The sequence below is a fragment of the Chrysemys picta genome, chromosome 10, assembly GCF_011386835.1.
Source record: "Chrysemys picta bellii isolate R12L10 chromosome 10, ASM1138683v2, whole genome shotgun sequence".
In the NCBI taxonomy this organism is placed as follows: Eukaryota; Metazoa; Chordata; order Testudines; family Emydidae; genus Chrysemys; species Chrysemys picta.
In genome coordinates, this window is record NC_088800.1 from 47,956,100 (window position 1) to 47,980,168 (window position 24,069).

The 24,069-nt window shown below is 51.3% G+C and overlaps 1 protein-coding gene across 17 annotated transcripts in view; it reads left to right on the plus strand.

The window, feature by feature from the left end:
- CCDC33 (coiled-coil domain containing 33) overlaps window positions 1-24,069 on the plus strand; it is a 323,029-nt gene that overhangs the window by 163,490 nt on the left and 135,470 nt on the right. For all 17 annotated transcript variants that reach the window (XR_010591116.1, XR_010591117.1, XR_010591115.1 and 14 more), the window contains 3 exons: window positions 7,015-7,144; window positions 11,567-11,700; window positions 13,579-13,650. Coding sequence is in view for 14 of the 17 variants with exons in the window: in XM_042851567.2 (XP_042707501.2) it covers window positions 7,015-7,144; window positions 11,567-11,700; window positions 13,579-13,650 (336 nt within the window). In the remaining 3 variants the exon portion in view is untranslated. The remainder of the gene's footprint in view (window positions 1-7,014; window positions 7,145-11,566; window positions 11,701-13,578; window positions 13,651-24,069) is intronic.

Below are 24,069 nucleotides of genomic sequence, written 5' to 3' on the forward strand. Positions count from 1 at the left end.
AGAAGCTTTGAAAACGAGTTTTGTGACTGGCCAGGCTACAGTGTGAAACTTCTGTTTGTTTCTCCTTGATGAACCCTCCGCCCCCCCCCCCACCCGGTTCACTCTACTTCCCTGTAAACCAACCACCCCAGCCTCCCCTCCCCACTTCGAGCACCGCTTGCAGAGGCAATACAGTCATTGTTACTTCACATTCATGCATTCTTTATTAATTCATCACACAACTAGGGGGATAATTGCCAAGGTATCCCGGGATGGGTGGGGGAGAAGGGAAGGAAAAGGACACACTGCATTTTAAAACTGCCAGCCTTCTGATGCTCGGGCAATCATGTGGGGTGGAGTGACTGGGTGGCCGGAGGCCCCCCCACCGTGTTCTTGGGCGTCTGGGTGAGGAGGCTATGGAACTTGGGGAGGAGGGCTGTTAGTTACACAGGGGCTGTAGCGGCGGTCTCTGCTCCTGCTGCCTTTCCTGCAGCTCAACCGTACGCTGGAGCATATCAGTTTGATGCTCCAGCAGCCGGAGCATCGACTCTTGCCTTCTGTCTGCAAGCTGACGCCACCTATCCTCTTCAGCCCGCAACTTGCTCTGTTCATCCCGCGATTCAACCCGCCACCTCTCCTCTCGTTCATATTGTGCTTTTCTGAAGTCTGACATTGACTGCCTCCACGCATTCTGCTGTGCTCTTTCAGCGTGGGAGGACATCTGGAGCTCCGTGAACATATCGTCCCGTGTCCTCCGTTTTCTCTTTCTAATCTTCACTAGCCTCTGTGAAGGAGAAACATTTGCAGCTGGTGGAGGAGAAGGGAGAGGTGGTTAAAAAAAGACACATTTTAGAAAACAATGGGTACACTCTTTCACGTTAAATTTTGCTGTTCACGTTGCACAGCACATGTGCTTTCGTTACAAGGTCGCATTTTTCCTCTTATAGTGAGGGCCTGCCGGTTTCGTGTGAGAGATCACTCACACAGTGCCAGGCAACAGATTTCGGCTTGCAGGCAGCCATGGTAAGCCACAGTCTTGGCTTTTTTAACCTTCTTAACATGTGGGAATGGTTTCAAACAGCAGCGCCCTCATTTCCCATATCAAGCATGAATTGGGTTGGCCATTTAAAATGGGTTTGCAATGTAAAAGGAGGGGCTGTGGTTTCCAGGTTAACGTGCAGCACAAACCCAACTAACCCCCCCGCCCCCCCCCCCCCCAATTCTCTGGGATGATCACTTCACCCCTCCCCCCACCGCGTGGCTAACAGCGGGGAACATTTCTGTTCAGCAGAGCAGGAACGGGCACTTCTGAATGTCCCTTAATAAAATCGCCCCATTTCAACCAGGTGACCGTGAATGATATCACTCTCCTGAGGATAACAAAGAGCGATAAGGAATGGATGTTGTCTGCATGCCAGCAAACACCGGGACCATACGCTACAATGCTTTGTTATGCAATGATTCCAGACTATGGGCTACTGGTCTGGCATGGTAAAGTGTCCTACCATGGCGGACGGGATAAGGCAGCCCTCCCCAGAAACCTTTTGCAAAGGCTTTGGGAGTACATGAAGGAGAGCTTTCTGGAGATGTCCCTGGAGGATTTCCGCTCCATCCCCATACACGTTAACAGACTTTTCCAGTAGATGTACTGGCCGCGATTGCCAGGGCAAATTAATCATTAATCATTAAACACGCTTGCTTTTAAACCATGTGTAATATTTACAAAGGTACACTCACCAGAGGTCCCCTGTGTGCCCTCAGGGTCTTGGGTGAGTTTGGGGGTTACTGGTTCCAGGTCCAGGGTGACAAACATATCCTGGCTGTTGGGGAACCGGTTTCTCCGCTTCCTTGCTGCTGTGAGCTGTCTACATTACCTCCATCCTCATCTTCCTCGTACCCCGAACCCTCTTCCCTGTGTGTTTCTCCAGTGAGGGAGTCATAGCACACGGTTGGGGTAGTGGTGGCTGCACCCCCTAGAATGGCATGCAGCTCCGCGTAGAAGTGGCAAGTTTGCAGCTCTGCCCCGGACCTTCCGTTCGCTTCTCTGGCTTTGTGGTAGGCTTGCCGTAGCTCCTTAATTTTCACACGGCACTGCTGTGCTTCCCTGTTATGGCCTCTGTCCTTCATGGCCTTGGAGACCTTTTCTAATATTTTGCCATTTCTTTTACTGCTACGGAGTTCAGCTAGCACTGATTCATCTCCCCATATGGCGAGCAGATCCCGTACCTCCCATTCAGTCCATGCTGGAGCTCTTTTGCGATCCTGGGACTCCATCACGGTTACCTGTGCTGATGAGCTCTGCGTGGTCACCTGTGCTCTCCACGCTGGGCAAACAGGAAATGAAATTCAAACGTTCGTGGGGCTTTTCCTGTCTACCTGGTCAGTGCATCTGAGTTGAGAGTGCTGTCCAGAGCGGTCACAATGAAGCACTGTGGGATAGCTCCCGGAGGCCAATAACGTCGAATTCCGTCCACACTACCCCAATTCCGACCCGCTAAGGCCGATTTTATCGCTAATCCCCTCGTCGGAGGTGGAGTAAAGAAACCGGTTTAAAGGGCCCTTTAAATCGAAAGAAAGGGCTTCGTCGTGTGAACGTGCCCAGGCTTAATTTGATTTAACGCTGCTAAAGTCGACCTAAACTCGTAGTGTAGACCAGGCCTATGTCTAATTCAACTAAATACAGATAAAATCCTCACCAGTTCCAGAATGCTTCCTTTTACAGACTAATCTCCTTTTAGTCTGGGTCCAGCAATCACTCACACCCCTTGCAGTCACTGTCCTTTGTTCCAGTTTCTTTCAGGTATCTTTGGGGGTGGAGAGGCTCTCTCTTTAGCCATCTGAAGACAAAATGGAGGGGTCTCCCACAGGCTTAAATAGACTTTCTCTTGTGGGTGGAGACCCTCTCCTCTCTCCTATGCAAAGTCCAGCTCCAAGATGGAGTTCTGGAGTCACCTGGGCAAGTCACATGTCCAAGCATGACTCACAGTTTTTACAGGCAGAAGCCATTGCCCACATGGTATCTTGAATGTCTCCAGGAAGACTTCTTATGTGGATTGGAGCATTCCAAGATGCATTGTTCCTTAAGTGCTTCCTGATTGGACACTTAACTTTGCAAATTCCTTTCTCCAGGAACTGACCAAATGCTCTACTAAGGTTATTTAGAAATCAAGCCAGTACACGGCCAATATTCATAACTTTGAGTACAAAAATGATACATGCATACAAATAGGATTAATAGATTCAGTAGATCATAACCTTTAGAGAGATATGTTACATGGCATATGTAGCATACAACACAGTCTAGTTATGTTATATATATATACACATACATAAGCATATCTCCATAAAGCCTTATGGGGGGTACCGACTGTCACAGGATCTGGCTGGGCTCTCAGAGGAGGGAGAACTGGGAACCCGGAAGCAGGGCGCACTCAGAGTCCTGTGTCCCACTTGGGCTGTCTGGGGAGGCTTCAAGCCATGGTAGAAAGTGAGGGCTTTACGCCACTGTGGAACATTGACCCTCATAGGCCTCTGTGCCAAAGTGGAATTTTCTGTAATCTTTTAAAGAGGCCTATGTGTGCCTCAGTTTCCCACTGTACTTTGCCCAGAGAGGGGGAGGGAAGGAAGGTTTAAGTCTGCTCTTGGGGCAGATCAGGAGATATGAGATGTGTGTGCCACCATGCTGTCTGGGGTGGAATGAATGGGTCATTAAGGAACCAGCTGGCTCTGAATCATGTCCAAATAAAGACAGCAGGAAACCCCCAGGGGCCAGGACATTGACCCCTGGTAGTCAACCGCCAAGAGGAAGGAAGTCCCCATCCACCTATCAGCAGGGAAGCAGAGCCAAGGCCCCAGCTGGAGACCAAAGAGAAAGGTGAGGTTGGATGGTGAGGTTAAGGGTGGCTCTCTGAAAAGACACAGGCCTCTCACCTTGGACTGAGAAGGAGTCAGAGACAGAGCCTGACATGAAGTGCATAGCAGTTTGGCTGACTGGTTGCTGTGGCTTGGCCAGACAGGCTATGTCTTAACCTTTATATCTCTGTGCTAACCGAAGGACTTTCAGATTCAGCAGCCTGGTGACCTAGGATTGCCAACTTTCTACTAGTACAAAACTGAACACCCTTGCCCCGTCCCTGCCCCACCCCTCCTCTGAGGCCCTGCCCCCACTCACTCCATTCCCCCGTCCCTCTGTTGCTTGATCTCCTCACCCTCACTCACTCGCTCATTTTCACCGGGCTGGCTCAGGGGGTTGGAGTGCGGGAGGGGGTGAGGGCTCCGGGGTGGGGCCAGAAACGAGGAGTTCAGGGTGCGGGAGGGGGCTCCGGGCTGAGACAGTGGGTTGGGATGCGGGAGGGACTGAGGGTTCCGGCTGGGGGTGCGGGCTCTTGGGTGGGGCCAGGGATGAGGGGTTTGGGGTGCAGAAGGGGACTCTGGGCTGGGGGATGGAGCCAAGGGGTTCAGAATTTGGGAGGGGGCTCTGGGCTGAGGCAGGGAGTTGGGGTATGGGAGAGGGTACAGGCTCTGGGCTGGGGGTGCAGGTTCAGGGGTGGGGCCAGAAATGATGGCTCCGGGCTGGGGCAGGAGTGCAGGGAGGTGACAGATCTGGCTGGGGTGCAGGCTCTGGGGTGGGCCCGGGAATGAGGGGTTTGGAGTGTGGGAGGGGCTCCAGGCAGGGGCAGGGAGGTGAGGTGCAGGGGGATGAAGGCTCTGGCTGTGGGTGCGGGCTCTGGGGTGGGGCCGTGAATGAGGGGTTTGGGGTGCAGGAGGGGGCTCCAGGCTGGGGAATGGGGCCAAAGGATTTGGAGTGCATGAGGAGTCTGCAGGTTGAGGCAGGGGGTTGGGGTGCAGGGGGTTGAGGGCTCTGGCTGGGCGTGCAGGATCTGAGGTGGGGCCGGGGATGAGGGGTTTGGGGTTCAGGAGGGGGCTCTAGGTTTTGGGGGGCTCAGGGCTGGGGCAGGGGTTTGGGGCTCAGGGTAGGGGTGCAGGCTTACCTCGGGTGGCTTCCAGTCAGCAACACAGCGGGGCTAAGGCAGACTGGCTAGTCCCTACATGTCCTCGCTTCGTGCTGTGCCCTGGAAGCAGCCAGTAGGTTCGGCTCCTAGTTACGGGGGGGCAGGAGCCTCCGTGCGCTGCTCTCACCCACAGGCACCTTTCCCCCAGCCCCCATTGGCTTCAGTTTCTGGCCAATGGGAGTGCAGAGCCAGTTATCGGGGCGAGGACAGCAGCGCGGAGCCCCATGCCCCTCTCCCTCCCCGCCTAGGGAAGACCTGCTGGCAGCTTCCGGGGCACAGCGCAGTGCCAGGACAGGTAGGGACTAGCCTACCTTAGACCTACAGCACCGCCAACCGGACTTTTAATGGCCTGGTCGGTGGTGCTGACCAGAGCCATGTTGACCTGAATTTGATGAGTTAGTTTTTATGGCTCGCCACTGATCGCATCCGACCAGAAGGTTTATAGGTTCTTGTCCAATTCAGACTACAGAGTTCAAGAACTTTCTATATCGGGAGAGGACTCTCGGGATGCTTGGCAAGAACGCGTTCACTGAGGACAATACCAAATTGATAAAATCTTTATTGACATTAACAAAAAAATAAGGAATGCAATGAAGCTTATAACTGCAAAACAGTAAAAGAATTCCAAAACTCCTGGTGGTAACATTTCTATTATAAGTACCTTAACCTAACATACTCACACCCTTCCTTGGGAGCCCGGTAATAGGAGGTAAAGGACCAGCCTCACTCCTGGCATGCCCGATTACGCGATGGTGCTGGCTTCCCCAATAGTTAGGAATGTTGAGTAGTTATACTATACTGCACAAGCTGAGCTGATAGCGTGATAGAAGACAGAACAGAGTATAGGAAAACTGGAAAAAGCACTCCAAGAAACCAAAGCTTCAGGAGTTAGAAGAGTAAGGACTTAAAGAGAGTTTAAGAGCTTAGAATATAGAACATAGCAGACCCTAAGAGCTAAAAAAACTCAAGAGCGCTCTCTTACAAGGTATTTTATAGGATCCTGACCTATGTAATTCCGGCCCAACCTACTATACCCAAATCTTATTTCCATACCCTAAGAAATGTATGAGTACCATTCTCCTATAGGTTAGGGGATTATGACAGTTACTTTCTAAATATATTAATAAGGATTATCTCACTCCAAAACTACCAACCTAGGCTCTCTTGACGACCTCGATTTGTGGTGTACCCTGCGGTTTCCAACTGGTTATAGATGCCGGATAAACCTGTGATGTGATGTGATGTGGATAGTTCCTCCCTTTAGTTCCCTAAAGTTCAGGGACCATTCTTATCTGTGCCAAAGGTTCCCAGTTTTTATGCTGACATATAACTAATTCTACTTTTTGCTATATAGCAGATCTTACCGGATCTTACAGGCCAGTAGGCTTCTTCCATTTCAGCATTTCAGCAAAACTTATTATTAGGAAACACATGCTTCAACACATTCTAAATTCCAAGGAATTAATACTGATAAAATATAAGAATAAAATGGATTAATTTCAGAAAAAGAAACATATTAATTAATACTGCTGACTGGATTAGTAGACTATAATAGCTAGCAGAATAATCCTATGGGCTACAGCCACCAGGGTCCCTTTTCGACCAGGCGTTCTGGTCGAAAACTGGACACCTGGCAACCCTAGATTCATAGATTGTTCCCTGGTTTTGGAATGGCCACCTGCTGTCCCTGCAAATAGTCACCGTGAACATAGCGTCCTGAAGGGGCACAGTACAAGCCTCCCTCAGGAGTCTGCTTGGCTGGATTCGCTGCAGGGAGCCCTGGGGAGACACAGGGATCACTGATGCCTGAAGGCCCAGTCTTGACAGCTTCTAATCTGTGTGCTCTGTGGAATGCCCTTTAGTCAATCAATAAAGGCCTCTTGTCCCATGGATTTACTGCACACTCTGCATTGTCAAAGGAGAGACAGGAATTCCCCCACCCACACATCCTCCAGTGCTCCCTAAATAAGGTGTTTCTCTCTGTATATTTTGACACTGTCGTCTTTTCGCCCCCATATCTAAGGTCACCCAACCTGGTGGACCCCCAGAGAAACCAACCTGGAACTCCTCCTTCCTCTTCCAAGGCAGGGATGGGGCCACCCTCTTCTCAGATGATACCAGCCTGGTGATCGAATACTATCCGTACAAAACAAGTGAGTTCCTCTCTCTGAGATTCAACCAGCTTTGTATCATTCCACTGGTGCAAAGGACATAGGCAGATCTAGGTACAACTATTGATTCACTCTGGTTTGTTGGGCACCAAAGATATTCATACATATCTAGGGTGGAAAGCTAGACAGAAGTGCGAGGCCACAGGAAGTGTTCTGGATTTAGTGTGACTCTGTGTGTGAGACAGAAGAGTTCCTGGGGAATTCTAGGGGTCTGAGTTTTGCTCCCACCCAATTCCCAGCTGGAGTTCCCCCAGGAGTGCAAGTAACAGCAGGTACTGGCACAGCACTCACTCACCTGTCACAACAAAGCCATGGTCTCCCAGGCCACTCCAAAGATTGTTCCATTCCAGCAGGCAGCAATTTGCAGTGGTCCAAGCTGGATTTCAAAGCTGTCATCAGGCTGCTTTCGATCCCATGGGATAGCATCTCAGGGCTGTAGTGCTGCAGATTTAGGGGGTCTCATGGGACAGGTCTCAGTGTGATAGTGCTGGGTTTGGAGGGGTCTCAGCACAGTACTGCTGTGTTTAGGAGATCACAGCGTGGTAGTGCTGGGTATTGTGGGGTCTCAGCATGGTAGTGCTCAGTTTCGGGGGGTCTCAGCACAGTAATGCTGGGCTTGGTGGGGGTTCAGCGAGGTAGTGCTGGGCTTTGGGGGGTCTCAGCGACTTAGAACTGGGTTGTGATAAATGAAGGGGGGTGAGGGTAGTTCCCTTTTATGGACACCCAGCCAGCCAATAGCTATAAAATCCCTCTTAGTAGTTGTTCTCTACTTGCTCTACCTGCAAAGGGTTAAAAAAAGTCTCTCTGCTATGCATAGGTAAAAGGAAGTGAATGGGAAGAGCCAATGGGAAGGCTAGAACTTTTTAAAATTTAAAAAAGACTCCCTTTTGTCTGTCTGTTGTTGTTCTCCCGGGGAGAGGCGGACAGGGCAGCAGCTATGCTGTAAGAAGCTTGGGCCAGGTATGAAAAGATCATCAGAATCATACCTAGAAACTACTCATTTAGAACCCCAGATATGTAAGTAGATCAGGAATGTCTAGAAAGATGAGATTAGTTTTATTCCTTTTTTTTTCATTATTGCTTGTGGATTCTCTGGAGTGGCCAGTATTAATTTTTATAATCCTTGCAGGCCCTCACCTTCTGCACTCGAAGTGTCAGAGTGGGGAATCAGCCTTGACATAGGTTTTAGGGGTCTGAGGGCTGTAGTGCTGGGTTTTGGGTGGTCTCAGCAATGTAGTGCTGGGTTTTCGGCAGTTCCAGTGCAGCAGTGCTGGGTTTTGGGGAGTCTTGGCATGGTAGGGCTGGATTTTGGGGGGTCTCAGCACGGTAGTGCTGGGTTTTCAGTGGTCTCAGTGTGGTAATACTGGGTTTTGGGGGGGTCTCAGCATGGTAATGCTGGGTTTTGGGGGTCTCAGCGAAATAGTGGTGGTTTTCAGGTATCTCAGTGTTGTAGTGCTGGGCTTTGGGGGGTCTAAGCGAGGCAGTGCTGGATTTTGTGGAGTCTCAACACAGTAGTGCTTGGTTTTGGGGGTGTCAGGGCTGTAGTGCTGGGTTTTGGGGGTCACAGTGTGGTAGTGCTGTGTTTTGGGGGGTCTCAGAGAGGTAGTGCTGGGTATGAGGGTCTAGGCATGGTAGTGCTGGATTTTGGGGGGCTCTCAGCATAATACTGCTGGGTTTCGGGAGTCTCAGCATGATAGTGGTGAGTTCTGGGAGTCTCAGTAAGGTAGTGTTGGATTTTGGGAGTCTCAGCAAAGCAGTGCTGGATTTTGGGGGGTCTTAGCGACTTAGTGCTGGGTTTTGGGGGTCTGAGGGCTGCAGTGCTGGGTTTTGGGGTCTCAGCGACATAGTGCTGGGTTTTGAGAGTCTCAGCAGGGTAGTGCTGGGTTTTGGGGCTCTGAGAGCTGTAGTGTTTGGTTTTGGGAGTGTCAGGGCAGTAGGGCAAGGTTTTGGGGAGTCAACAATGTAGTACTGAGTTTTGGGGGTCTCGGGGCTGTAGTGGTGGGTTTTGGGGGGTCTCAGCGAAGGTAGTGCTGGGTTTTCAGCGGTCGCAGTGCAGCAGTGCTAGGTTTGAGGGGGGGGTCTTGGCATGGGAGTGCTGGATTTTGGGGTGAGGTCTCAGTGTGGTAGTCCTGGGTTTTGGGGTGTCTCAGTGACAGTACTGCATTTTGGGGGGTCTGAAAGATTTAGTGTTGGGTTTTGTGGGCCTCAGGACTGTAGTGCTGGGATTTGGGGTGTCTCAGTGACATAGTGCTGGGCTTTGTGGGGTCTGAGCAAAGTAGTGTTGGGTCTTGCAGGAGTCCTAGCGACTTAGTTCTGGGTTTTGGGCATCTGAAGGCTGTAGTTCTGGGTTTTTGAGGTTTCAGGGCGGTAATGCTGGGTTTTGGGGGGTCTCAGCATGGTAGTACTGGATTTTGGGGGGGGTCTCAGCATGATACTGCTGGTTTTCGGGAGTTTCAGTGAGCTAGTTGTGGCCTCTAGGGGTCTCAGTGTGGTAGTGCTGGGTTTTCAGGGATCTCAGCGACATAGTACTTGGGTTGGTGGAGGGGTCTCTGCATGGTACTGCTGGGTTTCAGGTGTCTCAGGGCTGTAGTGCTGGGTTTTACGGGGGAGGTCTCAGTAACTTAGTTCTCGGTTTTGAGGGTCTGAAGGCTGTAGTGCTAGGTTTTGGAGGTCTCAGACCAGTAGTGCTGGGTTTTGCGGGGGGGTCTCAGCGACTTAGTGCTTTGTTTAGGGAGTCTGAGGACTGTAGTGCCTGGTTTTGTGGGGTCTCAGTGACATAGTGCTGGGCTTTTTGGGGTCTCGGTGTGGTAGTGCTGGATTTAGGGAGGTGTCAGCAAGGTAGTGCAGAGTTTGGGCGGGGGGGAGGGTTTCGGCATCTTAGTTCATAGAATCATAGAATATCAGGGTTGGAAGGGACCTCAGGAGGTCATTTAGTCCAACCCCCTGCCCAAAGCAGGCCCAATCCCCAGACAGATTTTTGCCCCAGATCCCTAAATGGCCCCCTCACGGATTGAACTCACAACCCTGAGTTTAGCAGGCCAATGCTCAAACCACTGAGCTATCCCTCCCCCCAGTTCTGGGGTTTGGGGGTCTGAAGGCTGTAGTGCTGGGTTTTGTGGTGTCTCAGCGACTTAGTAATTTGTTTAGGGGGCCTGAGGGCTGTAGTGCTGGGCTTTGGTGGTCTCAGGATGGTAGTGCTGGGTTTTGGGGAGTCTCGGGGACATAGTGCTGGGTTTTGGAGGGTCTCAGAGACATAGTGCTCAGTTTTGTGCGGTCTCAACAACATGGTGCTGGGTTTTGTGGGGTCTCAGCATGGTAGTGCTGGATTTTGGGTGATCTCAGTGAGCTAGTCGTGGGTTTGGGGGGTCTCAGTGTGGTAGTGCTGGTGTTAGGGGGTCTAAGCAAGGTAGTGCTGGGTTTTGGGGGACTCAGGACTATAATTCTGGGTTGGGGGGTCTCAGCAGAGTAGTGCTGGGTTTTGTGGGGTCTCAGCAATCTAGTGCTGGGTTTTGTGGGGTCTCAGCGTGATAGTACTGGACATTGGGGATCTCAGTGTGGTAGTGCGGGGTTTTGGGGGGTCTTAGCAAGGTAGTGCTAGGTTTTGGTGGGATCTCAGCGACATAGTGCTGGGTTTGGAGGGTCTGAGGGCTTTAATGCTGGATTATGGCGGTCTCAGGGCTTTAGTGCTGGGTTTGGGGGGGTCTGAGCAAGGTGGTGGTGGACATTGAGGGGTCTCAGTGGGTTTTGGGTCTCGATGTGGTAGTGCTTGGCTATGGGGGTCTCAGGGCATTAGTGGTGGGCTTTGTCAGGTCTTGGCATGGTAATGCTGGGTTTTGGGGGGTCTCAGCAAGCTAATGGTGTGTTTTGGGAGTCTTAGTGACGTACTGTTGGGTTAGGGGCGTCTAAGCGAGGTAGTGCAGTATCTCAGTGCGGTAGTGTTGGGTTTTGGAGGTCTCAGGGCTGTAGTGCTGGGCTTTGGGATCTCAGGGCTGTAGTGCTGGGTTTTGGGGGTCTCAGTGCAGGACTGCTCGGTTTTCTGGTTTTGGGGGTTCAGCGCAGTAGTGCTGGGCTTTGGAAGTCTCAGCATGGTAGTGCTGGGTTTGAGGGGTCTCAGCATGATACTGGTGAGTTTGGGGGGTCTCAGCACAGTAGTGTTGTGTGTTGGGGCATCTCAGGGAGTTAATGCTGGCTTTGGGCTGATCTTAGCATGGTAGTGCTGGGTTTTGGGAGTCTCAAGGCTGGGTCTTGAGGGACCTCAGCACAGTAGTATTGAGTTTCTGGGGTCTCAGCATGGTAGTGCTGGGTTTTCCGGGCTCTTAGGGCTGTAGTACTGCCAGATTCACGGCAGGGAATAGTCCTTTTTTTCTCTTTATAAAGTGTATTTGATGTGATTCCTTTCCCCAGTGTCAGAAACAGAAGCTGAGAACAAGCCAAAGCCTTTGGGTTACTCCGTGTTGCCCCTAACCAACCGTGTGTATCGGAGTCTTGTGGCAGAGAGCAACCGGAGTGGGGTTCGTGTGGATGATGTTCCAATTCAGGTAACTGCTCTGGGTCCTGCTGAGGACTGATCGAACACTGATCCCTTGTGTCCTGCTGGAAGAGTTCCTTGTATAAGAATGAGTCATGTACCACCCACCTTGCTGTCTGATCCCATCCTGGTTTGGCCTGGGTAGCTGAAAGAACTTAGAATGAACAGAGCCAGCCAGGAGGAGATCTCATGCAAGAGTGAGGCATGGGGTAGAGGTGCTTTGCATGGTGGGAAGAGGTGTTTGCCAGACGAAGAGAAGAGGAAGGGCGGGGGGGGGGGCTTTCTCATGGTGTGTTAATGGGGGGATAATATGATAAGCAGTACAATGAGGGCCAGGGGGAGTTCACTCAGACAGAGGCAACCAGCAGAAGTCCTGGGTTCTCATCCAGGGAACAGCTCTTGTGGAGCAGGAGAAAGAGGAGGAATTGCTCTATGTGGAGTGCAGTGGGAGAACATCTGAGGTGACTCTGATGTCCCTGCAGATGGACATTGAGGCTGCATAGGGCCTGTGCAGCTGGCATTTGTTCTCATCACAATGCATGGAGTCTCACAGGATTGTCTCTAGGCTTCCAGAGAGGATGAAAGGTCATTGCTTCCTCCTCTACCCACAGGAGTGTTTCACTTGTCACTGCTGCCAGTTTGTCTGGCATCTGCTCGGCCTGATCTGGGAACAATACTGTAGTGAAGTACTGGGTGAGCATGGTGTCTGGGGACAAAGCCAGGTTCTTTCAGTTACGTTCATCCCCAGCAGGGACTGGCGAACCAGAGCCAGTCCCAACCAAGGCTCTCCGGATTGATCCAAACCAACTAAATTCCTGCTTGGTCAACATATTCCTGCAGTTATTTTTCATGTTTAAGGCTACCCTGGTAACTGCAGGGCAACTAATCTGTTACCTTCACTCAGGAACAGAGGTGGCTCCAGGCACCAGCGCACCAAGCGCGTACCTGGGGCGGCAAGCCGCGGGGGGCGGCCTGCCAGTCACCGTGAGGGCGGCAGTCAGGCTGCCTTCGGCGGCATGCCTGCGGGAGGTCCGCTGGTCCCGCAGTTTCGGCAGCAATTTGGCGGCGGGTACGCCGAAGGCACGGGACCGGCGGACCTCCTGCAGGCATGCCGCCAAAGGCTGCCTGACTGCCGTGCTTGGGGCGGCAAAATACATAGAGCCGCCCCTGCTCAGGAAGGCTGACTTCAGCCTGCATTGACCCTGGAGCATTTATGAGGGTGTTAACCCACCAACATGTGGTACCTGCTGCGTGCTCACGGGCCCTGGCCAGCTAAGAGAAGCTATCATACTTGTCTCCTGTAACTTAACCCCATGTTAAATAATTTCTAGACCAAGTTCTAAAAGGTGCTGAGCACCCACAATTCCCACTCATTTTGTGGGAGCTATGGCTGCTCAGCCCCTCTCTGGATTTGGACCCTACATGGGGAGTGTATAGCTGCTGGCACAGGGTTCTCTCTGGGTGTGGGTAGTCCCTGGGAGCAGGCAATGATGCACAGACCTCACCAGTCATCTTTAGAAACAGGACCATAGAGCTGAATGCTGGGGGGTTGACTTCTGATTTGTCATTCATTCCAGCTTATTAACTGCTTCACTGCTGGCTCTTCACTCCTGCATGCCTGTAGCCATATCCTGCCGATGGCCTGTTGGAATCCCTTTGGAGTGTCATGGCAGCCCTGGCACACCTGGTAGCCCCAATCTCCTGGCATGTTAAGCTGCAGCAGGGAAGCAAGCAAATTCCTTGCTGGCTGCTGTCCATAACAGACTGGCACCAGCCAGTCAAAGCTATTACAGGCTATGGGTTGCCATCTGACACTCTGATGTTCTCAGGAGCTGATGTTCTCATGTGGATTTTATTGACCTTGTCCTTCCTTATGTTGTTTCCCCAGGGCACTAATCTGAGAACCACATCTGGTGCTGTTCCAACCGTTCAACTCTGCATGCAGCTGATCGGCTCAGAGGTGAGGCAAGTGGGAAGGAACAGGTTAACTTTAGAGACAAGGGGCCACCTCAGTTAATGGGGCTATGTGGGTGAGATTTAGTCCATGGACGTGAAAGGGGAATTCCCCTTTCCCATCATGGGGAAAGGAAAATGGGATATTTTTACTTTAGATAGGACGCAGATCTGTACCTGCATCCAAACCCCCCTGAAAAAAAGGGAATTTTGGGCCTGGATCCAAAGGCGAATCACTGGGGTTTGCTATTCCGGCTAGGCAGCACCCGAGTGTTGGCATGCCCTACAGTTCACTCCAATGCCCTCCAAGGTTCCCACACAGATCCTCTGCCAGCTGAATGCTCATCCATCCCCTGCCCCAGTACCACTCTGGAGGAGGCTGCCCCATCCCTTGGCAGGCGTGGGTGAGGAGGACAGGAGGTCAGTCATGCAGATTCCATGCCAGTGAAGCTGGCACTGAATGACATGAATAGAAACAAACTGAAGGTGTCCAGGCTGCTGCCATCCTGAGAGCAGGTTACATCCAGAGGCCACTGTGAGACTTTTGGGGTTCCCCAAGGTGTCTGGGGTGAGTCACTACCACCTGCTTACAGGGTGAGAGAGCTGATGTTCATCAGAACATTCTAGGGGAAAAAATGGTCCCAACTCTGCCAGCTGCTGGCAGCACAAGCACTCCACTCTGGGCTCCATGATCCCTGCATGCTCCACCTTTGGACACTCAAGTGCCCAGTCCCTTCTCTTCTGGATACCCACAATATACATCAATCTGCTGCTCCCGGGCCAGCAGTGCACCCCTTTTCACCAGCCTCCCCTCACTCAACACACTTTAGCGCAAAGCACTTGGTCATGTGTAGAGTAGAAACCAAATATAAGTTAATTTAACAGAGCTTAAGAAAAAGATCCAAAATAGATAGAAGTACAAGGATTGGAATCACCAGTTTACAGAGAAAAGAAAAACATAAAATGCAGTCTCGAGTCTATTCTAACTAACAAGTTCTTTTTCAGTCTAATAAGGAATTTCTCCCGCAATGGCATGGGCAGCAAGTATTGCAGGCCAGGGGAGGCTAAGCCTCCCTAAACAGCCCTGCCCTGCCCATGCTCTTTCCCAAGATCTTCCTGCTTCGCACTGTTCCCTCGTGGCCCCAGCCCAGGCTGCTCCTCTTCCCCAAAATGGGAAGGGGCTGCGGCTAAGGAGGTGCTCCAGGGCTGGTGGCACTGGGGACGCCTGCCCAGCACTCCCAGACTGAGGGCACTCAGGCCACCCACCCGGCGCTCCAGGGCTGGGGGTGCTGGGGCCAGCCGGGGTGGCCTAGGGCTAGAGATTCTAGGGTGGAGCGGCCCAGCCAGGGTGGCTTGGGACTGGGGAGCCGGCAGCTGTGGGGGAGGGGCTGGGGTTAGCCTCCCCGAACGGACAGTTCACATGCCGCCCATGCCCGATGGTCAGTCCTTACAGTACTAGTCCAGCCCAGAGAGCTGGAATCTACCTTTCATGAAACACTCCCACTGGCAGAATGTCACCTCTGTAATGGATAACATCTTGTGCACTCTCTTCTTCTCTTAGTCTCTGACGTTTTGTGTCTTTCCATAATCAGGATGTTCCATAATCATGGTGTTCAGCCTAGAGGGTCCCATCGTCAGAGGCTTTTCTTTGGATTCCTTTGTTTTTGTCAATGCTCATGTGGTCCAAGCAGGAAATACAGGGCTGGGCTAGGTCAAAAGATGTTGATTATTTTCACCCTTAATTGATTTAGCTCTGAGACCCATCCACCTCAGGTGATCTGCTTCATCTCCAACAGTTTTGGAACATCATATTCTGCATTTTGCAGAGCTCTGAAAACATTTCCCATATAAATGTCTCACAATAACCAAGATGATCAGCCAGTTCTTATGTTTCCTTGCCAAAATCTAGGGCATCCCACCTGTACCCTGTAGTAGGGAGAGAGCCTGAAACATAAGCCCTTGTATCAGAAGCCCGGTATAAGGCAGGACCTGTTCACAGAATCTGGCAAAGAACAGGGCTGATATTGCAGAAATACACATTCCTAAGAAGTACAAAGCACAAAGTGTCAAGTATCAGGGGGTAGCCGTGTTAGTCTGTATCTACAAAAACAACAAGGAGTCTGGTGGCACCTTAAAGACTAACAGATTTATTTGGGCATAAGCTTTCATGGGTAAAAACCTCACTTCTTCAGATGCATAGAGTGAAAGTTACAGATGCAGGCATTATATACTGACACATGGAGAGCAGGGAGTTACTCCGCAAGTGGAGAACCAGTGTTGACAGGGCCAATTCAATCAGGGTGGATGTAGTCCACTCCCAATAATAGATGAGGAGGTGTCAATTCCAGGAGAGGAAAAGCTGCTTCTGTAATGAGCCAGCCACTCCCAGTCCCTATTCAAGCCCAGATTAATGGTGTTAAATTTGCAAATGAATTTTAGTTCTGCTGTTTCTCTTTGAAGTCTGTTTCTGAAGTTTTTTTGTTCAATGATAGTGACTTTTAAATCTGTAATAGAATGACCAGGGAGACTGAAGTGTTCACTTACTGGCTTATGTATGTTACCATTCCTGATGTACGATTTGTTTCCATTTATTCTTTTGCGGAGGGACTGTCCAGTTTGGCCAGTTTGGCCAATGTACATGCACAGAGTACTCATGCAAACACATCCCAATATCAAGTGGTACCAGAACATTCCAATATCAAGGATGATACAAAAACATTCCCCAAGGATAACAGGAACTAACCCCTCCTAAAAGACAAAGTCAGGATGATAGTACATAATAAAGATGTTTTAATCAAATCAACATGTACAAGGTGATGGGTGATAACTAACCACATCAGGGAGCAGTAATTAAGTATGTCAGAGGCAGTATGTAACATGTTTGTATCAGGGTATAAAGACGTATCTCGGAGGGAGTATTTTTGTCCAGCCAAGGGGGGAATGGAAAGTCCTGCCATTCACTGAACTGTGTCTATTGTCATGGACATACATGTCTTAGTATCCTCGTAGAGTCTGCCAGGTGCTATATACTGTGCTCTGTCGACAATAAACCTGGCCTGGTGCCTTTGAACCTTAACAAATCTTGTGGTCATTGGGTGGTTCGCTCGAGGTCTGCTGTGCCGGCTGTCTGCACACAGAGAACACACACACGCAGCCAGACATCTAACCACACACTCTACCGAGGGCTCAAGGCTTGACCTGGTCAATTTAGGCACTCCCACCCTTTCCTTTCTGAGGGCTTGAGGATAAGGCACCTACCCTTTCCCATGGGGCTCAGAGCTCTACAGGTCTGCAGGATCTTTTCCCAGTGAAAGAGCTTTACATAGCTGTTCTCTAAACATCTATTCTGGCATATGTATTCTGTGCAACATGCACAGAATACATATGCCAAGCAAATATATTATGCTCACTACTCCCAATACACAGACAAACTTCACCCGATGGCCAGTCAAAATCCACTTGTCTGGGGGTTCCCGCCAATGCTTCTGCACATCACGGTTGTGCAGAGTGTTCAGAGTTCTAGCAACTTGATATTGAACTGAAGTCCAGAGATAGCTCCCATTATATAGGTAAAACTAACTACTTCCATTAACTCTATTAAACCCATCACATTATTCAATACCCCTAGGTAACAAAATTTAACCAATCATGCACTGGCACCTATGTTTGCTCCTCCCTGCTCAAGTCTTTTTTATATTTTCTCTCTCATGCTCAAATTGTAACTTATTTATGACTTTCTTTGTTAGTTGCAGATGACCATCATAAATTCGCTGGTCAGAGCTTATTTTATCTATTTTACCATTTATTGGGTCTTTCTGTATCCTCCCAGTGCCTGGATATCTCTACTTTACAACCTTTGGTATTATAACTCTTGTTAGGGGCATTCCTGTGGTGTGGAGCAATTTTATTTAATTTCAGTGGTGAAATCCCTGAGTCCCACCCAAGGCTAGTCGAGGCTAGTTTAGTATGGGGGTGAGTTAAGTCCCGGGCCTACACTTAGCTTTCAGCAGAGAACATCCCCACCCCTTTGGTGAAGCTGGTCAAACATAGGTATAATAGGATTCCCTGTGCGTGTCTGGGCATGCCTGTGTCACACACACTTGGGGACTACAGATGCAGGGTTATATAGACTTATAAAGTGTGTGCCCTTCTCCACTCCCCTCCTGTCTCCCAGAACTCGTAAAGGAGCCATGCTAGTAGAACACAGGCAGGGAGATCCGACAGGCCTGGCTTAAGGAAGAGGCTGAAGCAGAGGCTCAGTCCATTGTGCTCTACAACAAAAGGGGCCAAAGGGGAGGATCTGGGAAGAGAGAATTTAAAGTAAATCCCAGGCATGACCTTTGAACGTGGCTTCTGTGATGGGAAATAACATGGGCCATACCAGGGCAGAGGGGATTTGCAGTGCCCCATGGGGGGCCCACTATAGGGTGCAGCCTCTTTCCCCTGCCCCCATGTGGCTGGCTAGTAGGGTTGCCACCCATCTGGGTTTTACCAAGACAGTCCGTTTTTTGGCATCTGTGTCTGGGTGCCATTTGCCAGGTGCCCAATTTTCAACTGGAAAGTCCAGTCAAAAAGGTGACCTGGCAGTAGGGTTGCCAACTCTCCCAGTTTCACCGGGAGTCTCCCGGAATCTGGCTCTATGTCCCAGAGGCTACTGAAACCAAACCAGGAGATTTTAGGCTGCTAGAAGTCCGGCAGCGCAGCGGGGCTAAGGCAGGCTCCCTGCCTGCCCTGGCCCTGCGCCACTCCCAGAAGTGACCAGCACGTCCCTGCGGTCCCTGGGGGTGCGGGGGCAAGAGTCTCCACATACTGCCTACGCCCCAAGCGCTGACTCCGCAGCTCCCATTGGCCAGGAACTGCGGCCAATGGGAGCTGCGGGAGTGGTGCCTGCAGGCAGGGGCAACACACGGTGCCCCCTGCCCCCCAGGGCTACAGGGACGTGCTGGCTGCTTCCGGGAGCAGTGTGTGGAGGGAGCAGCATGTGGAGCCCCCTGGCCCCATTTACCTTGGGCGGCTCCTGGTCAGCGTCGCAGTGGGGCTAAGACAGGTTCCAACCCTGCAGCTCCCATTGGCCTCAGTTCCCAGCCAATGGGAGCTGTGGAGTGGGGGCAAGGGCAGCGCACAGATACCTTTACCCCCACCACCACCACCCGAGGGGCTGCAGGGTTGTCCCGGACACTTCTGGGAGCAGAATGGAGCCTGGGCAGGCAGGGACCCTGCCTTAGCCCCGCTGCGCCATTGACCAGGAGCCGCCCGAGGTAAACGCCACCCGGCCGGAGCCTGCTCCCCTCACCCCCTCCCACACCCCAACCCCCTGAGCTCCCTCCTGCACCCAAACTCCCTCTCAGAGCCCACACCCCACATTCCCTTCTGCACCCCAACCTCCTTTCTCAGCACTGAGCCCCCTCCAGCACCCTAACTCCCTCCCAGAGCTTGCACCTTGCACCCTCTCCTGCACCGCAACCCCTTGCCTCAGCCCCAGCCCAGAGCCCGCATCCCCTCCTGCATTCCCTACCCCACCCCAATCCCCTGCCCCAGCCCAGTGAAAGTGAGTGAGGGTGGGGGAGAGCGAGCAGAGGGAGGGGGGATGGAGTGAGCGGGCAGGGCCTCGGAGAAGGGGTGGGGCGGGGCCTCAGGGAAGGGGGCAAGGCAAGGGTGTTTGGGTTTGTGTGATTAGACAGTTGGCAACCCTACCTGGCAGTGTCTAGCCAAATGTACTAACTGGACACCAAAAGTCCAGTTACCATGGGAGGGGGGGCACTGGGTCCTTAATCCCTGCCAACCCCTGTTCAGCTGGGGCCATCTCTTACCTGCAGGCAGGTTTGTTGTTAGGCTGCAGCAGCTCCCAGTCTCATCCCAGCCCCAGAGCAGAGGGAGCCCTGTTGGGGGGCGGGGAGGGAGGTAAAGACGATCCAGCAAGCAATAGGAGGGGGGAAAAGAGTAAGCAATTTGGGCTGGGCCTGAGGGAAGAGATGGAGAAGGGCGCGGGGCCTCTAGAGAAGAGGTGGGGCAGGTGTGGGGCCTTAGGGAAGAGGCGGAGCAGGGGGCAGGGCCTCACGGGTCTGGTTACCAGCAATTAGAAAGGTGGCAGCTCTACTGGCTAGCTCTGCTATCTATACATAGAGGCAGAGCTCTGGCCCCACTCTCTTTGGGGCCCTGTATGCCCTGGAGAGAATGAGGAACTGATTATCCCATATGCTTCCCAGAAGTCAGGGGCTACAATTCTGCCTGACCCTTATGGGCCAGATTTGTAAGCACTCACACCCCCAGTAAGGGCCAGAATTTCAAAGGTCCCAGCACCCAATATGCACACAGCATGCTGAGCTAAGCTGAAAATCTGCCCACTTATTCTGGTGCCTAAATGGGAGCTGAGTGTCTGTGAAATTGTGGCCCAAGTGGGCCACCCCACTGCACCCAAGAGACTTTCTTCTTTTACCCCCAAGGCTTTATGTAGAATGGCTGGCATCTTCCTAATTCTTTGGAGTTTTTCGGCCGGTGATAACACGGACAGCTGACATCTCAAGGTTGCATCTGTAAAAGCAAAATGCAACACTTAACAGAGGCAGCATTGTTCACACCAGACAGAGCAATGATTCCCCCATACTTAAGGGCAAGCACAATCTACACAGTAGAATAATTTGCCTGTCCCAAAGCGAGCACACATAACCCACGGGAGCCCCAAAATGGTGAATAAGCACAGGGTCTGATTGTTTCACGGCCATACTGTCCTCTGGGTTTCTGTGCCTTGGGGAGAGCCAACAGGATTGCACAGACAATCCAGGAAATTTTTGGAAAGTGTAGGGGACAATTTCCTGGTGCAAGTGTTGGAGGAACCAACTAGGGGCAGAGCTTTTCTTGACCTGCTACTCACAAACAGGGAAGAATTAGTAGGGGAAGCAAAAGTGGATGGGAACCTGGGAGGCAGTGACCATGAGATGGTCGAGTTCAGGATCCTGACACAAGGAAGAAAGGAGAGCAGCAGAATACGGACCCTGGACTTCAGAAAAGCAGACTTTGACTCCCTCAGGGAACAGATGGGCAGGATCCCCTGGGAGAATAACATGAAGGGCAAAGGGGTCCAGGAGAGCTGGCTGTATTTTAAAGAATCCTTATTGAGGTTGTAGGAACAAACCATCCCGATGTGTAGAAAGAATAGTAAATATGGCAGGCGACCAGCTTGGCTAAACAGTGAAATCCTTGCTGATCTTAAACGCAAAAAAGAAGCTTACAAGAAGTGGAAGATTGGACAAATGACCAGGGAGGAGTATAAAAATATTGCTCAGGCATGCAGGAGTGAAATCAGGAAGGCCAAATCACACTTGGAGTTGCAGTTAGCACGAGATGTTAAGAGTAACAAGAAGGGTTTCTTCAGGTATGTTAGCAAGAAGAAGAAAATCAAGGAAAGTGTGGGCCCCTTACTGAATGAGGGAGGCAACCTAGTGACCGAGGATGTGGAAAAAGCTAATGTACTCAATGATTTTTTTGCCTCTGTCTTCACGCACAAGGTCAGCTCCCAGATTGCTGCACTGGGCAGTACAGCATGGGGAGAAGGTGACCAGCCCTCTGTGGAGAAAGACGTGGTTCGGGACTATTTAGAAAAACTGGTTGTGCACAAGGCCATGGGTCCGGATGCGCTGCATCCGAGGGTGCTAAAGGAGTTGGCAGGTGAGATTGCAGAGCCATTAGCCATTATTTTTGAAAACTCATGGCGATCGGGGGAGGTCCCAGATGACTGGAAAAAGGCTAATGTAGTGCCCATCTTTAAAAAAGGGAAGAAGGAGGATCCGGGGAACTACAGGCCAGTCAGCCTCACCTCAGTCCCTGGAAAAATCATGGAGCAGGTCCTCAAGGAATCAATTATGAAACATTTAGAGGAGAGGAAAGTGATCAGGAACAGTCAGCATGGATTCACGAAGGGGAAGTCGTGCCTGACTAACCTAATTGCCTTCTCTGATGAGATAACTGGCTCTGTGGATGAGGGGAAAGCAGTGGATGTGTTATTCCTTGACTTTAGCAAAGCTTTTGATATGGTCTCCCACAGTATTCTTGCCGCCAAGTTAAAGAAGTATGGGCTGGATGAATGGACTGTAAGGTGGATAGAAAGCTGGCTAGATCGTCGGGCTCAACGGGTAGTGATCAATGGCTCCATGTCTAGTTGGCAGCCGGTTTCAAGCGGAGTGCCCCAAGGGTCGGTCCTGGGGCCGGTTTTGTTTAATATCTTTATTAATGATCTGGAGGATGGTGTGGACTGCACTCTCAGCAAGTTTGCAGATGACACTAAACTAGGAGGTGTGGTAGATACACTAGAGGGTAGGGATCGGATAAAGAGGGACCTAGACAAATTAGAGAATTGGGCCAAAAAAAACCTGATGAGGTTCAACAAGGACAAGTGCAGAGTCCTGCACTTAGGACAGAAGAATCCCATGCACTGCTACAGACTAGGGACCGAATGGCTAGGTAGCAGTTTTGCAGAAAAGGACCTAGGGGTCACAGTGGACGAGAAGCTGGATATGAGTCAACAGTGTGCTCTTGTTGCCAAGAAGGCTAACGGCATTTTGGGCTGTATAAGTAGGGGCATTGCCAGGAGATCGAGGAACATGATCATTCCCCTTTATTTGACATTGGTGAGGCCTCATCTGGAATACTGTGTCCAGTTTTGGGCCCCACACTACAAGAAAGATGTGGAAAAATTGGAAAGAGTCCAGCGGAGGGCAACAAAAATGATTAGGGGTCTGGAGCACATGACTTATGAGGAGAGGCTGAGGGAACTGGGATTGTTTAGTCTCCAGAAGAGAAGAATGAGGGGGGATTTGATAGCAGCCTTCAACTACCTGAAGGGGGGTTCCAAAGAGGATGGAGCTCGGCTGTTCTCAGTGGTGGCAGATGAGAGAACAAGGAGCAATGGTCTCAAGTTGCAGTGGGGGAGGTCCAGGTTGGATATCAGGAAAAACTATTTCACTAGGAGGGTGGTGAAACACTGGAATGCGTTACCTAGGGAGGTGGTGCAGTCTCCTTCCTTTGTAGGTTTTTAAGGCCCGGCTTGACAAAGTCCTGGCTGGGATGATTTAGCTGGGAATTGGTCCTGCTTTGAGCAGGGGGTTGGACTAGATGACCTCTTGAGGTCCCTTCCAACTCTGATATTCTATGATTCTATGATTCTATGAACAGCTACAGCAGGCCCCTATACTGAACACTGTCCCCACATTTTGCACAGGAGTTCGTCCTGGAAGATATCTCGCTGCTGAGGGCGACCTGGGAAGCAAGGGAGGGTCTTCTACTGCAATGCGGCTTCCGCCCTGGCCCATATGCAGCTTGCCTGTGTGCAGCAATGGTCCCCCCGCCCCTCACGGCACAGTGGTGCGGATATGTTAGCCTGACTGGGACAAGGACTACAGTGGCTCTCCCAAGAAACCTGCGCAAGCGCATTGCCCAACTCCTGGATGAGACCTTTGAAGAGATCACTGAGGCCAATTACCACGGTGTGAGAGAGCACATCAATGCCCTATTCCGCATCTAGGCATGTATACAGCCCTAACCCTCCTTGCCCCAAGAGCCTGCACTGAATAACTTTCTTCCCAAAATAAAAGCCACTTACTGGGAACCTCCTCTGGTGTTCGTCCTTCCCCAAGCACCAGCCACCACGACTGGCTACCTTCCTCCTGGCTGCATGCATCTAGGGATTCTGGGGTGTCTTCCTCCTCCTCCTCAGTACCCTCGCTCCCACTTTCCTCCTCCTCCTCCTCCTGCCTTGTTGAACTGGGCTCTGAAGTGTCCATGGTGGTCCTCGGAGCAGAGGTGGGGTCACCCCCAAGTATCGCGTCCAGCTCTTTGTAGAAACAGCAGGTTGCGGGGGGCAGCACCAGAGTGGTGGTTTGCCTCGCAAGCTTTGTGGTAGGCATTCCACAGCTCCTTCACTTTAACCCTGCACTGCAGTCATGGCCCCTTTCCATCATGTTCCTTGATATCTGCCCGAAGGTATCGTAATTCCTATGGAAACAACAAGGAGTCTGGTGGCACCTTAAAGACTAACAGATATATTTGGGCATAAGCTTTCGTGAGTAAAAACCTCACTTCTTCGGATGCATAGCATCTTCCTATGCATCCGAAGAAGTGAGGTTTTTACTCACGAAAGCTTATGCCCAAATATATCTGTTAGTCTTTAAGGTGCCACCAGACTCCTTGTTGTTTTTGTAGATACAGACTAACACGGCTACCCCCTGATACGTAATTCCTATGGCTAGAGCACAGCTGGGACTGGACAGCTTCCTCCCCCCAAACACTGATGAGGTCCAGCACCTCGCCATTGCTCCATACTGGGGATCGCCTGGCGCGTGGAAACTTGGTCACCTGGAAAGATTGGTTGAGAACACTCCACGCCTGGCTGCGCAAACAGGAAGGTGATTTTCAAATTCCCAGAGAATTTGAA